The following is a 16,301-nucleotide window of genomic DNA, read 5'->3' as shown; positions in this document are numbered from 1 at the left end:
GACTAAACAACACTCAATTCTACGCACTGTATCTTAAGTATCCTGGTTTTGATAGTTGCGTAATTGTTCATAATAACTCATCCTTTATTATCCAGGTGGTTTTAAGTTCTATTTGACTGGAAGATTGTCATTTTGCGTTTTTAATGATGCAACCTGGGAGTAAATAACTTCACAGTGTTAACTGCACCACCTTTAAAAAGGCTTCTGAAATAGCATAAACCTGCTCAAAATGGTTGTTTGCCATGCATAAACACCCTCATAGAACCACATACCATACATGCACAGATGCGCAGAGGCCCATAAAAAGAAACACACATTCTCACTAGCACTAATGTGAACGCAAGATAAAATTAGCTTTAATTAATGGCAGCCATATTTTGGGAATACCAAAAGAGGTCATGAACTGCAGCATATGAGCACTTATGGTACTGAGCCTGAGCAGCTTGACTCCAAATTTACCCCTGTGGTCTAACTTAAGACCTGGAGAGGTGCCGGCAGTTTATTTTTGGGTTAGCGTACAGAGATGTTTGCCCAGTGGTAGCAGTACCAAAAGGTAAGTAGGATATCCACTTTAAGAAGTTAAAATACATTGATTTTGGTGGTGCTATTTCTGAAACCAAGATCTCCAGGGCTGGTTAAGAGTGCAAGCAACTTTTAAAGACTTGTTACATTGAATGCAATTCAAAAATTAGTTTTGGGTGCATCATCCATTCGAGACATTCTCGGCATCTCCCCCTTTATTTATTTATTTTTATTTATTTATTTATTTTTTTAAACTTATGTGATTTTGTTTTTTGTTTTTTTGTTTTTACAGCTCTTCCAGCAGGACTGATCCAACTGAACAACTCAAAGCATGGCTGTGGCTGGATGTCCTGATTATTTCCTGCATCATCCCAATTATCAGGTAAATTAGCAGTGTGAGATGCTCTCTAGCTTTACTCAAGGATGGCTGTTTAAACTTTTGAATCCAAACGAAATAGATTTTTATGGAAATGCAGAGAAAAAGACTTTACCCACTATAAACAAATCAGCCATTTACTTTGGATCGTGTTTCAACCAAGGGAACTTTGATTTAATGGATCCAGCACAAACACTCTGGATTCTGGGTTCTATTATTTATTTATCTATTTATTTATTTTCAGCAAGAATCGCGAAACAGCACAAGGTATACTTTAAAAATTAGTCAGGCTTATAACACGCCATCCAAGACCAGTATCTGGTATGAAAGAGCCCCTAGTTTTGCTCAGTGAAGTTAAACACATGACCCGAATGCACACACGCTTCGAATTTGTGTTGTAGCAGTCAACCAGGGTTGTCGGGCTGCTTGGATGACTGGGAAAGGGATCAGTCACAGTCTGGTTACTGCACCTAAAGGCAGTGTGTGTCGATAATGGTGATTTCTTGGATGTGCAAATTGGGTGATGCACTGTTTACTTTCATTATCATTTTACATCACAGTGATGTAAGTCCCATTACGATACTTTCAGTCTGACCAACAGAGCTTAAACTTGAGACAAATGATTGGCTACCAGGATTGCTTGTCTCATTAAGGACAAAAGTCACATAACGACATTTGCTCTTTTCCTTTGCTGGTATTTGTTGTCCCTACTCAATACAACTTTCTTTATAACCAGACACTCCATAGGCCAGGGCCAGTTCTGATATGGGTAAAGGTAGGGGAAAAAGGTAAAGAATCATATTTCTCCAGACGCATCACATGGATAAAAAGTTATACAGACATGGACCTCATGGAGCGCATACGTTCGGCTCACTGCAGGCCGAGCAACACAGCTGAACGTGGCTATCAAGGAAGAAGTGGTTGAGCACTGCACGCCTACCAATCTGTGCACCTGAAAAATTGTGCTCCTGTTTTCACGTTTTTAGGCTCCACATACAGCATATACCGTATTGTCTTTTTTTAAAACCACAAAAACATGTTGCGATTGTTGAGGAAGAGGCAGACTGTCACAGAGAGGAAAAGGACAATAATAAAGGAGTGAGGATATGTGGAGAGACTCTTGGTAAATGGTATGTTATTTATATAGTGCTTTCCTACCTTTCAAGGCCTTCAAAGCGCTTTACATTCGAGTACTCATTCACCTACTGATGATGCAGCATCAAGAGCAACTGGGGGTACAGTATCTTGCTCAAGGATACATCGATGTGGTCACATTGGCATGGGATCGAACCCACAACCTCTGGGTTGGGAGACGACTTGTTTGTCAACAGGCTCCACGTTTTGCTTTCTAGCCACAGGTACATCACATGACGTGATGAATATGCAGTCTATTCTATTCATTGCTCTCGGAATCTGACATTAAGTATTTTTCCCTATCAATTCAACATTACTTGAAACGTAATTTGAAGTCCACCACAAGGGACTATAACATGAAAAAAACAACAAATAGCAAAGTGCTTCTGTGAGCAATAGAATCGGGTACTCTGTGTGAAATGCATTCCACAGGGACCAAGCATACGGTGAAAAAAGCCTGGTTGCTTGAATAAGGATAAACTGTACTTTATCCTGTGGCACCTTACCAGGAGCAGACAGACTGACTAATAATAGCCTTTGCATTATAAAGAAAAGACATGTACACCCTGACTCGGCTTCATTATTATTAATGACAAGACTGGAGGTCTTAATAATCATCTCATTGGCTATTGTAGTTTATTCTCATAAATTGACATGTTTGCAATTACCAAACTGCAATAGTGGTGGAGGTGTGCATCATGTGAAAGACACAATCTGGAACATCATTCAGGAACATTCAGTTCCTCCTTTTCTTACACTGAACACTAAATGCGCTCCTAACCAAAGGAGGTCTCCTGAGTATGGTTGTATCAAAATCTGTTCCAACTGAAGTCTTTATTTGCATAACTTCAGTGTTACTGTTATTTCATGACTTTGTACTTTATTGTGCGTCTTATTGTTACATCCCTAATACTCTTATATACCTTGTATTTAAATCATATTTTAATTGTGGCTGTTGTGCTGAAAATTCTAGACACCTTGTTATGCCTTCTTAATGAAATTCCTTTTGTTCTGACGTTGCCTTTCTTCCCTGATTTTTGTCTCCATCAGCAGGACAATATAGATCGGTCCACCAATCACAGACAAGCAAACCTCATTGGGCGGGGCTTCCAACAATCAGCCAACCACAATTCACCAAACCATCAAGGTTTGTTACTTTTGGTTTATTTCACTGTAGCAAAATTGATGACTGTGTTTTGGACAGGTGTGTACGACTGTACACACCTGCTGTGTGTAGGTATGGACATGGTAAACGCTACTTTGCGCAGATGTGCTATAAGTCGTTAAGTTCCTCGACGAGTACAGTGGGTCAGGAAAAAATGAACACCAAACAACCACTAATTGAATGTCTGCTTGTATGCTTAATGTGTGGAATAGAAAGATCAGATATAGTAGTACTATTATTTCTAGGTTTAAAGGTCATTAAAAGTGGTTACGCACTACTTGTGGTTGGTAACGTGTTTGTCGCTTGTCTTCGGTATAGTATGGACGCCTGAGATGGGGGTTGGAGATGGGGGGGTTGTTTTATATTTGGTTCTCTTCCGCTGTAAACATTTGAGCAGTTCAAAGGGTGATCTGTGCGGACACAGGGTGCCATTATAATTATGCGGCCTATCTAATTGTGCCATACAGGATTGGTCCAGGACAATCGGAGCATGAGATTTAAGCACAATATTGGCTCAGCATGGGAGGCAAGGGCGGGGGAGTCTGTGAGGACTCAACCAGTGAATTAGAAAGCTTGGCCACGGCATGGGAAATAAATGGAGCAGAAATGACATTGTCATTTTTTTTAGGATCAGCCGGATGGAGGGAACTCAAGAGAACAGGAGAGGCTGATGAATGGGGATGACTTTTCATTTGAATATTTTGATGACGTTACATTTATGTCCCATACATGTTGAGGGCTTTATTATTGAACACCCTGACAGTTGACTAGGGCTGGGTATCGCCGCCAACCTCACGATACGATACGTATCACGATACAGGGGTCACGATACGATACGTATCACAATATATATGTATCACAATACATGATCTTCAAGGCGACACGTATCCCTATATTTTACTTTAATTTACTTGCATTTTATCATAACAGTCAGATATGTTTATTATGCTGAATGACGAAAATGTTTTTGTTAGCAGCTCTTCTGGTTTACTATCAAGCGGCATGCCTGGTCTAAATGTTTACGCACTGCAGAGCAAGGAGCAGTTTTCACAGACACACCGGGAAAATGTATTAATAGGCATGAGCCGATATGAGCAAAAATATCAAAGTATTAAAATTACAGCTTATTTGAAATATTTGGGGAAATAAAAACAGCATTTTTTTTTCATGTAACACATTCTATTTTGTTTTTAAACAAAATATATGAAAATTAAGATACGTGCCATGTTAAGTTTATAAGTAAATAAATGTTGATATTCTTCCTCTGCTTTCATTTTTCTTAGCAAAACACAGTGTCCAATCACTGGCGAGCTATTTTTGCATTAATTGAAGGCAATTAACTTCAAAGACGCTGTTAGTTTTTATTTATAGGTACAATGCAAGCTACAAAGGCACCCGTGTCTTCTCTGCTCCCATTTCTCCGGTCGTTAATTGCCTATGTAAAGTTAACGAGCAATATCGATTTTGATGCCTGCATATCGATACGTGTATTGTAATAAGGCCGCCAACGATATATTGCCGTATAGATTTTTTTTTAGCACACCCCTACAGTTAACCATTTACGTCAGCATGTAATGGGTTACATGATGTCGAATCTTAAACTGTAACACGCGTGACCAACTCTTGATATTTGGCCTTGCTTGTAACATTATTAGAAGGATTTTATTAAGATTGTTTTCCAGTGTTCTGCCACTTGTGTTTGGAATGAGATATGGTTGAGGGGGATTTGCACCCAATGTTTAACTCTTTGACCGCCAAAAACGTTTAATAACGATCAGTAAAATCACAACGTATGCCGCCATAAACGTTAAATGACGTCAACTAAGTTTTTTTATTTTATTTATTTTTTTCTCAGTGCAACGTCTAAGGGCAGTGCTGCCTGGTCAATGGGTTGTGGAATCAAAAACAGCCACTAACTATGGCCAGCAGATGGAAGCATTGTATCTCTTTTCGTGAATAATCAAAGCCTTTGTCATCTCAATTTTTTTTTTTTTGATATAGTGTGGCAGTAAAAGAGAAACAGCGGAAGTTGTCAAGTCATTCATAAACGGGCTCAGAGTCGAGGCAACCTTGGTGTGACATGTATGTGTGAGTCGCGATGTCACCGGTTCGCCCCGTTATCACGCCTGTGTTGTTTCTTTCAGCCGCGCACCAACGAGCCTAAAACCGCATAGCTGAGCTCACAAACGTACAAAGCTGCATCATCCCTCACATGTCGTCACTCAAACATTTTGTATCCCGCCCCGCCATGGAGATGTAGTGAATTTAACAGTGTTGATGTCCTTGCAGCTGCTGGGCAACAAATCCCGTCACTGGTGCCAAATGCAGTTGAGTAATCTGACGGCACGGCTCTCATGAGCTCATGGCTTGAAATGAATCTCCCATCTCCAGTTATTCCTGTTTTGCCCTTGTAGGGAAAGCCCAACATGTCACAGGCACGCCTGCACAAGCACAAAAGTGCAGGCACACGTTCCCTCTCAAATTGTTAAACGTTACACTCTAAAATAAATAATGGCGCTGTAACAGCAGAGTTAGGGCAGGCCGCCAGATCACAACATGGGCCCAAATTGTGTGTCGTCCTTTCAAGTCGGGACATACTGCATTCTATAACTATGGCTTTCTGCGACTCTCCCAGTTTCTCTGCATCTCTGTTGCAATCTGTTGACGACACCGAAGTTCACTGGCCACTTTCCTTTTGAGAACATGTTTGAAAACTTGCGGTCCTGTTGATCATTAGTTAGGAGTCTTCTTGGTCCTCATGCCAAAATGTGACCAGCACCAACTAGGATTGTAACGATATCCAAACATCACAATATGATATTATCATGATATGAAGTCCACGATACGATAATTACCACGATATTGTGGGGAGGTTGGCAATATAAAAGGTCACGATATTGTAAAAAATGAGCTCATACAACAACAACAAAAAACACACAATATTGTTTTTGTACATTACAGCAATGAAAAATATAACAATTATAAATATTATATTTAAAAAATATATAACTATATGTATATTAAGGCACTAATAAAAGCATTACAATAAATTGATGCAATTTTTTTATTAATAAAATTAATACCTAAATAAATTAATATTTAAATGATATAAGAAATTAATCAAAACAGTAAATTGAGGTCCGCTACATATTGACTAGGGGTGTGCTCAAAAAATCGATGCAGCAATATATCGTTGCGGGCCTCATTACAATACATGTATCGATACGCAGGCGTCAGAATCAATATTGCTTGTTAACTTTCAATAGGCAGTTAACGTTTGCCTTTGCAGCTTGCATTGTACCTAAAAAAAATAAAAACCAGCAGCATCCTTGAAGTTAATTGCCTTCAATTAATGCAAAAATAGCTCACCAGTGATTGGACACCGTCTTGCTAAGAAAAATGAAAGCAGAGGAAGAACATCAACATTTATTTACTTATAAACGCAACATGGCACATGTGTCTTAATGTACCAATTTTCTTAAATTTTGTTTAAAAATAAAATAGAATGTGTTACATGAAAAAATGTTTTTATTTTACCAAATATTTCAAATAAACACATTTTAGAGCTGTAATTTTAATACTTTGATATTTTTACTCATATCGGCTCCTGCCTATTAATAAATTTTCCTGGTGTGTCTGTGAAAACTGCTCCTCGCTCTGCAGTACGTACAGATTTAGACCAGGCATGCCGCTTGGTGGTAAACCAGAAGAGCTGCTAACAAAAACATTTTTGTCATCCAACATAATAAACATATCCTTTAGGCATACATATGACTGTTATTATAAAATTCAAGTAAATGAATGTGAAATATCGGGATACGTATCGCCTTGAAGATCAGGTATTGGGATACATATGTATCGCGATACGTATCGTATCGTGACTCCTGTATCGTGATACGTATCGTATCGTGAGGTGGGCGGCACTACCCAGCCCTAATATTGACTCTGTTCACAATTATATTATGTTCCTCTTCATCTGACCATTATCATGGATTTTAATCACAGAAGGGCCAAAACATGCCTTGTGAAAATTAAACTGCACTCAAAAAGTAGCCACCCGAGGGTGCTACAACTGCACAAGTGGAAATCAACCCGACTTTTTTTTTTTTTTTTTTTTTTTTACAGATGTGCTGCTTTTAATATTATGACATGACGACGACGATATATTGTGGCAGTTTTAATATCGTGATATCACGATATTGCAGTTATCGTTACATCCCAAGTTAGGGATGTAACGATATCCAAACATCACAATACGATATCACGATATGAAGGTCACGATACAATAATTATCACAATATTGTGGGGAGGTTGGCGATTTTACAATATTGTAAAAAACATGAGCTCATACTAAAAAAAAAAAAAACACACTATTGTGATTTTGTACATTACAGTAACGCATATAAACAACCTACAATCTCTAATAACACTTAATATTGAGGCACATACTATATGCAAATGCATATTGACTTGGTTCACAAGCATATTACGTTCCCCTTCATCTAACCGTTAGTGTGGATTTTAAACATATAAGGGCCAAAACATCACTAAAAATCACAAAAAAAAAAAAAAAAAAACTAGCCACGGGAGGTTGCTAAAACTGCACAAATGGAAATCAACCGGACTTTTTTATTTATTTATTTATTTTTTATCAGTGCTGTGCTGCTTTTAATATTGTGACATGACGACAACGATATATTGTGGCAGTTTTTATATCGCGATATTCACGATATTGCCATTATCGTTACATCCCTATAAAACACTATTATGTTTATTGGATATACTGTGTTTTTATGACTTTGGCGATGGCTGGAGCGCGCCACCTCTGCCTCGCAACCAGGAAATGGCCGTGTGCAACGGTTGCTCCATGATCTGTTTCTTCTTCGGTACATTAGCTGGAGTTTCTGTTTTGTTGACGGGAGTATGTGAAAATTTTGCACTAAGAACAATTTACAAATGAAGGTCAATTGTCATCCAAATTTAGTTTGGGAAATCAACCATTCTGCCTTACTTACACAATAAAAGTACAGTATTTGTTGGTAATTATCAGTTTTCTATGACTTCACAATCAGAGAATCACATCACAATCACTTTGTTGTCCCATAAAGGGAAAATTGGTGTTCCAACAGGAGCACACAAAGGATTTAGACCTGCTTGTAGGAGCACTACCCCATCTGTGGGTGTCTTGACTGTGTTTAAAGGTTGCAGACAGACGTTCAATAAACTTTATCGCTGAAACGTGAGGAGAATCTGCTTCCTCCCTTTTGTATTTCTGGCCTCCAGAAAAAGATGCTGGGAAACATCTTAGATGAAGCGTAGAAAGTTATTCACAAGTGAATAGTGAAATATCAAAAGCACTTAGCGATGAATGGAATTTATGTTTGTGCGTTGAAAATTCAACATTACCCTCGCTCCTTCGAAACAGGAGCACTATGCAAATGTGTGCTGTTCCCAATCGGTAAGTAATTCTAAAGCTAGGGATGTTTGATACCACGTTTTTTCTGGCATACAACGGTGTGACTACTCAACTCTTAGTGTCGATACCACCAATAGGCCTACTGTTAGGGCTAAATTAAAAACCTGTACGTCCCAATTTTTTTCCTTCAAATTACATATTCTCTCCCGCCCCCTTTTTTTTTGTTCATGAAATTCATATTCTATAGAGTACACAATAAAAATGAATTGCAATAAATAAACTACAACTCATAGTCTAGTGCAATGGTGTCCAAACTATGGCCAAATGTGGCCCGCCAACCATTTTTCAGTGGCATATGATAAAAAAAACTACCACTACTAGTATTTAATTCATTTGAGATTTTCTATAAGAAGATACAATTGAACTATTTACAAGAAAAATGGGAACATTTATCTTCCTAACACTGAGGTGAATAGTTGTTTCTCCGAATTAGGAACCTATTAGATGAACTTCTTTAAATATGTTGTTTAAAATATTTATCTATTCTCATTTTACAATATGTTTTCAAACTAACTGTAATATATAAACAATAGACAATTGCTTGACTGATTATGGTGCAATTAAATGAACTAAAGTTGAAATTTTTTAAAGCGCCCCTTTAAAAAGTTTGGACATCCCTGGTCGAGTGGCTAATAAAGTCACAATCAGAATATTAGGGGTGTGCTCAAAAAATTGATACGGCAATATATCGTTGCGGGCCTCATTACAATACGCGTATCGATACGCAGGCGTCAGAATTGATATTGCTTATTAACTCATTAGCTCCCAAAAACATATAAATACGGCAGATTTTAAATGTTTTAAGTGTCCCAAAGACGTATTTATACGTTTTTGTTTTTGTTGTTTTTTTTATGCCAGAGCATAGAGAAGGCTTTGATGCAGTCTCTCTACTGCAGAAAATGGTTGAGTGGCAGCAGAGTATAAGAGATCAACCAGGCAAAACGAGCTGATTTCCCCACATTTCCTAGCAGATTTGTGAATAATGATGAAACTTAGCTATGTTCTATTGCTAATTGCTGCACAGCGGAAACAGATAGGAATATACTTTTTATTCCTGATAAAATAAGAGACTCTAATCTCTCTTTTGGTAGGTTCCATATTTCTATAGCAATAGAACATAATATTCTACAGGCCTTGCAAAATCAGTCAAAAACCAGGAAAATACGACAGTGAAAATGGCTGGGAGTGAATGAGTTAACTTTAAATAGGCAGTTAACGGTTTGCCTTTGCAGCTTGCATTGTACCTAAAAAATAAAAACCAGCAGCGTCTTTGAAGTTAATTGCCTTCAATTAATAGCTCAAAAATAGCTCACCAGTGATTGGACACTGTGTCTTGCTAAGAAAAATGAAAGCAGAGGAAGAATATCAACATTTATTTACTTATAACCTTAACATGGCACGTGTCTTAATGTACCAATTTTCCTATATTTTGTTTAAAAACGAAATAGAATGCGTTACATGGAAAAAAAAAAGCACATTTTAGAGCTGTAATTTTAATACTTTGATATTTTTGCTCAAATTGGCCCATGCCTATTGAAAAGTTTCCCTGTGTGTCTGTGAAAGCTCCTCCTTGCTCTGCAATGTGTGAACATTTAGACCAGGTATGCCGCTTGGTGGTATCAGAAGAGCTGCTAACAAAAATATTTTTGTTAGTCAGCATAATAAACATCCTGTAGGTATACGTATGAATGTTATTATAAAATGCAAACACGATACGAGGTAGGTGGCAATACCCAGCCCTACAAAATATATGGTTGTACATTTTAATGGGCGTCTGTCAGACATGCATGTCTTTAGATGCTGATCAAAAGACGGCCACACGAGGGCAGTATCGGCCGCTGTCGCAAGTACTGATACCTTGAAATGAGGCCGGGTATCAGCACAATACCGATACATGGTATCGGTACTTTTCCATCCCTAATAATGTGTAGCATTTGTGAGTACATTGAGACGATATTATTTTTCTCAATTTATTTTGTGATATTTTTGTTTGGTTATTAGAATTGTCTTTTGTAAATAAACACTGAAAGTATGATTAGAAAACAGTGTACAATGAAGACATTTGCTGCATTTTTTTGGTCATTATGTTTTCCTTACTACCGAGAGTAAGAAACAGCTGCTAGTGAGAAAGCTGTGTCCTGTGATCACCCTTACCCGGTGTGAACCATGTTCCCACTCCAAATGCCCCTCAGAGTACCCCTTAAATACGAGTCTCGCTCGGTGATCTCTCCTTTTCCTCTATGCGACGTATTTGTCTCCGTGTTCCCTCCCTCGCCTCTTGTGTTTCCCTTCGGCCTTCCCACACTGCCTCCCCCCGCCCCATCAGGAGGCTTGGCCCTCCGTGGGTGTGGGTGTTGTGCACGCGCTGTCACCAGTGGTATTGTACACCCCGCAGCCACACTTTACAGTTTAGACCTGCTCTGTCTATGCTCCCTTTGGTCCATTTTGAATGGAAGCCCTTCCACTGGGCTTGAATTCACATTTCACATGCGGTTTTGTGTGTGTTCAATCGATGTTCTATGCATGTGTATACCTCTTGACAACATTCCTTTTTCAAAGTGAGCGTCACCCCTCTTTTCAGTTTGCAACCAGCTGAATAAAGAGTGCACAGACTACATTCCAAACAGTGAACCGTATGCATCTGCCATCAGTACAATGGTCTTGTTTTGGCTTGGTCTCATTCCCTAATTACCAGTCATATTCAAAACAAGCTTTTATGCAGATTCCTACAGACTTAACTAGTTTTACAGTTGGTTAATACTGCATATAAATTGGCTAAGACAATGGAGAATGTTGGAGTTTTTTTGCTCCCAATTTAACCAATTATATGTTGTTAAAGAGAAGGGAAAGGGCTAAACATGTCAGAGGAGTAAATGAGCACAGTGCATGAAACAAATGAACTCTGAAAACAACGTGAGGAACTTGTGTTCGGTGCTGCCATTTGACTGACAAGTGGTACAGTACAATACTGGGAAGTAGTCTCGGGCGCCAGGTGTTGTGTGAAATGTTTGATAAGTAATTTTATGTATTTCTGTGCGGGGAAGCAATTGAGAGATTTTAGCGTGCAGCTGCAGTTATCTGTGGTGATGTTCATTTTTAATGACCAAGACAAGGGTTCAGCTGAGGAACAAAAGTCTTACTCTCATAACTGCTTGAATGTACTACATTGTTCGGTGTTTACTTTGATACAAGAATGCTTTTGATTCAAATGTGGACTTTGCAGCTCTGGGGAGCATGTGTTAGCTGTAAAACTTTGCAAGTAACATTACAAAGAGGAGAACATCTTCAAAATATCTTGGCAAGGTATATTACCTCATTCACTGCCATTGACGGAAAAAGACGTCAAATGATGCATTTTTTGCTGGTTTGGCAAATGAATGTGTTAATAAATAACTTAAAAAAAAAGAAATCAAATTGGCCCTTGCAGCTTTCTATTTTTCTGTTTGTGGCCCTCAGAGGAAAAAGTTTGGAAACCCCTGCTGTACATTATATCAACAATTTATAATTGTTTCATTGATTTTTACCATGTTTAAACAATGGCAGTGAATGAGTTAAGGGAGACTATAGCTCATTACCTGCTTCATTGATTGAGTTAATTTGTGTATTTTTTTTTAATGTATCTTCATCATATTCCTTTTTGCCTCTGTAATGTAGCTTCCGTGTCGCCAAACATTTATCCAGAATCATACAATTTGAATTCAGCTGCAGGTTTAGGGGTACTGCTCGCATTATTAAGCATTTTTATCCATATCTGAGGAACTGTTACATAGACCTGTAAATGGAAATGTAGCCTTTTCTTTAAGGCTGTGTAACCTTATTAAAACAGCTGTTAAACAGTACAGAAGGTTGTCCCGGGAATAGTTTCATGTCGTATCAGGTGGGTAATGTACAAAATTTTGCTGGTCCATCATTGGTCAGTGCCCTGGGCACCATTCTGTCATTATCAATCTGTCACCACTATTTTAGGACCGAGGGACATAGGTGGGCAATCCGTCAGTCCAACAATCATCTGTTAGTGACGGACTGTGATTTCCGTTGGTACTTGACACGGTTAGTGGCTACTGTACTGGCTGGACCAATTATCGGTGCGTCAGCCTTTTTCACGAGTCTGAAGGCTGATAAAGCTAGTATCTCACTGAGCAGTGAATGCTTGCAAAAGTAGGGAATTTTGGGTTTTCATCAAGAATTGTAAGATGTTCACAGACAGTTTTTACTTACCGTAGAGAAATTTTTAACATGCGAAGATCAAATTAGCTACATTGCATGCATTTGTCACTCAGTGAGATATAGGGAACTTTTCATTTGTGGATGTATTTGTATTTGTTCTTTACTTTATAAAGGATGTTGCTGACACTGGGAACTCCCTACACTTTTTATTTAATTTTTTTTAAATTAGGAAATTATGTTGAAATTTGGCGGCACGGTAGTCGAGTGGTTAGCACGTCCGCTTCCCAGTTCTGAGGTCTCCGGTTCGAGTCCAGGCTCGGACCTTCCTGGGTGGAGTTTGCATGTTCTCCCCGTGTCCGCGTGGGTCTTCTCCGGGTACTCCGGTCTCCTCCCACATTCCAAAGACATGCATGGCAGGTTAATTGGGCGCTCCGAATTGTCCCTAGGTGTGCTTGTGAGTGTGGATGGTTGTTCGTCTCTGTGTGCCCTGCGATTGGTTGGCAACCAGTCCAGGGTGTCCCTCGCCTACTGCCCAGAGCCAGCTGAGATAGGCGCCAGCAGCCCCCGCGACCCTTGTGAGGAATAAGCGGTCAAGAAAATGGATGGATGGATGTTGAAATTTAGGAAAACTGAATTTACAGTAGACACATTGCAGGAGCTATTAACTTCTTAGTTTTTAATTTAGCTTCTACATGCTCATGATCTTGGAAGCTTCCTGCAGTTTTTGTGATAATTTAAAAAAAAAAAGCTATCTATTCTTTATATGTAAATTAAAAGGAAAAACCTTAAAAGTGTTGAAAATTTGAAAAGTTATTGTAACAAACATGCTCAGTGGCATTCAACACAGTTGTTTTTTGGGGGGGGTTTCGACGCTAATATTTTCTCTTTTAACTGCAAATGAATATCGGCTTGAAATATTAGTTATCAGTCTCCTTGACTACTAATAATCTGTATCGGCCCTGGAAAAAAACCAAAAAAAAACCGTCTATCACTATACTACACTGACAAAGGAAAACCCACATCTGTCAGTGCTTACTGCTTAATTCAGTCATTTCTCATCACCCGTAAGCAAAATGGGCGTCACTGACGGAATGCCCACTTCTGCCATCATGTTGATCGATCCATCGCACCGAGGCCGAGAGACTTTTCACAATCATTCAATATCCTGAGTTTGAATACAGGTTGAAGTCAGAGTATCTGGTTTAATAAGGGGCATTAGCCACATGACTTGCTCCCAAAATATGTTTCAGCAACTGCATCCCAGTCGCAAATTCCGGCTGTCAGCAACTCTGCTTTGTGTGCTCCCTGCTGCCTGAGCTGCTCTGATATTTTAAGAAGATCTAATGATTGGCTGTAATAATGTAAGGTCAGGCATGTCATGGCAGCTGCGTGTTTGGTTGGTATGAATAAAGGCGTTTACGTGCTCCCTTTTGCTTGCCAAAGACAAGCAGTTGGTAGAACTTGTCTCTTGTTGCTCTCGTCTGGTTCTACGAGTCACGTGTGTGTGTGATCGTCATGCATTGCGGTGTCAACAGCCCGCATGACGCACACCTTTGTTTGCCGTATTGCAACATGCAAAGGTGATTATGATCATGCGACTGATAATAACAAAGCCTTGATCCACTGGTTAATGTGTGGGTTGTGCTGCTTTACGTAAGCAGTTGTGTCATTTTCTTTTGTAGATGTCATGCTAGTTTGACCTAAAATGGTCAATAGTTTTTGTTTGAGCTTTCGTGTCTCAACAAGTGTGATAAACGTTAAGTGTGGCATGATCTGTTATTTAACTTGCATGATGTATAGTCTGCTGAAGTTTTACATTGCCTGGTGTTGTATTCTAAAGAATGTGAACTCTTGGTTGCTTCTCTCACTCCGACCTCAGCCCTATATATGTCCTTGTATGCACCCTGTCCTGTGGTTTACATCTCTTTAGCGCTCCAGGTTATCTATAAGTAGCTGCTCCAGCTTACATGTTGCTATTAATACCAACGGATTAACCACCTTGTGATTTACAGGCACCTGTGATTCAGCTACCTGACACGTTTTCAGGAAAAACCCTTCCAAGAAAACAAATATTACTTGTCTTTGTTTTGCACTTAGTTTTTGGGGCAGAGCTATGCTGGTCCATCCAGGGATGTTCAGATGCAAGATTTTTTATTTTTTTTGGCAATGGTTTATTTGCGGGCGGCACGGTGGATGACTGGTTAGCACGTCCACCTCTCAGTTCTGAGGACTCGGGTTCGAGTCCAGGCTCCGGCCCTCCTAGGTGGAGTTTGCATGTTCTCCCCGTGCCCGCGTGGGTCTTCTCCGGGTACTCCGGTCTCCTCCCACATTCCAAAGACATGCATGGCAGGTTAATTGGGCGCTCCGAATTGTCCTTAGGTGTGCTTGTGAGTGTGGATGGTTGTTCGTCTCTGTGTGCCCTGCGATTGGCTGGCGACCAGTCCAGGGTGTCCCCCGCCTACTGCCCATAGCCAGCTGAGATAGGCGCCAACACCCCCCGCGACCCTTGTGAGGAATAAGCGGTCAAGAAAATGGATGGATGGATGGTTTATTTGCAGTATATCATTATAAACTTTGCGTTTCTTGGCAAGATCCAGCTATGAACTGTCCTGCATTAACCCAGATTCAGTATGACAATGTTTTGCAGTCTTTAAAAAAATAATGTATTTACAATCAAGTGTGAAATGTCTTCAAATTGTATGGGGACTATCTGGTTGTTAGTTGAATTTAACATGAAAATAATCTAATCTCAGTTTTTCTTCATGCCATACAGAGCTTCTAGCACTTAAAAGTGGTTCTTGTCTCCCCCCAGTGGTACAATTGTAGTTCACTCTGGATGCAAGGATTTGATGATAAATTCATGACCTAGGTTTGTTTTTTTGGTAATGAAGCGTTATTAATCAGAGTCGCCACTGCGAATTATAATTTAGAAAGAGCAAAGTTTTGTGCCCAGTTTACCCCTTGAGATAAAACTTCCACAGTATGAAGCAATTAAATGTGAACTTCCCATCAATTGCACTCACTTCAAACTTTGATACATAACGCTTCTGGAGTCAGTTGAAGAATTCACTTCATGAATTTAAATGTGCCTGGAGGTTTTCACAAGGGCTTTGAAGATAGATTTCTCCTCAAAAAAAAGAATTTGACTACTGGTTTTTACGACCTCCAAAAGCAGAAGGTTCAATACATGTGGTGAATTCTGAGCAGATGTCGACAATATGATGCCTCTGCGGTGAACCTCGTGCTGAGAGTTGGAAAGTCTTACGGGCAGGTTTGTGCATGTACCTGTTGTCCCGGAGATTTACCCACAGGGCAGCATCTTGTCCACAGTCAAGAAAAACCTGCTAAATTAGTGTTGTGGCAAAACTGTGCGTGTGTGTGGAGCGTTTTGTGATTTAAGATGGTGATGTCAACGGTTCACATCCCGACCACAATGAAATGATTGCGAAACTGAAATAGAA

The 16,301-nt window shown here is 39.4% G+C and overlaps 1 protein-coding gene across 5 annotated transcripts in view; it reads left to right on the top strand.

The window, feature by feature from the left end:
• LOC144022464 (growth factor receptor-bound protein 10-like) overlaps positions 1-16,301 on the top strand; it is a 73,803-nt gene that overhangs the window by 19,713 nt on the left and 37,789 nt on the right. For 3 of the 5 annotated variants that reach the window (XM_077527288.1, XM_077527284.1, XM_077527286.1), the window contains exons 2-3: positions 815-904; positions 3,083-3,179. In XM_077527288.1, the coding sequence (XP_077383414.1) occupies positions 854-904; positions 3,083-3,179 (148 nt within the window). In that variant the 5' untranslated portion in view covers positions 815-853. Of the gene's footprint in view, positions 1-814; positions 905-3,082; positions 3,180-8,380; positions 8,656-16,301 lie in introns of those variants that run through there. The other 2 variants (XM_077527287.1, XM_077527289.1) reach the window with 2 other exon arrangements.

Source organism: Festucalex cinctus, chromosome 7 (genome assembly GCF_051991245.1).
Source record: "Festucalex cinctus isolate MCC-2025b chromosome 7, RoL_Fcin_1.0, whole genome shotgun sequence".
In the NCBI taxonomy this organism is placed as follows: domain Eukaryota; kingdom Metazoa; phylum Chordata; class Actinopteri; order Syngnathiformes; family Syngnathidae; genus Festucalex; species Festucalex cinctus.
This window is presented reverse-complemented; position numbering and strand designations above follow the sequence as displayed.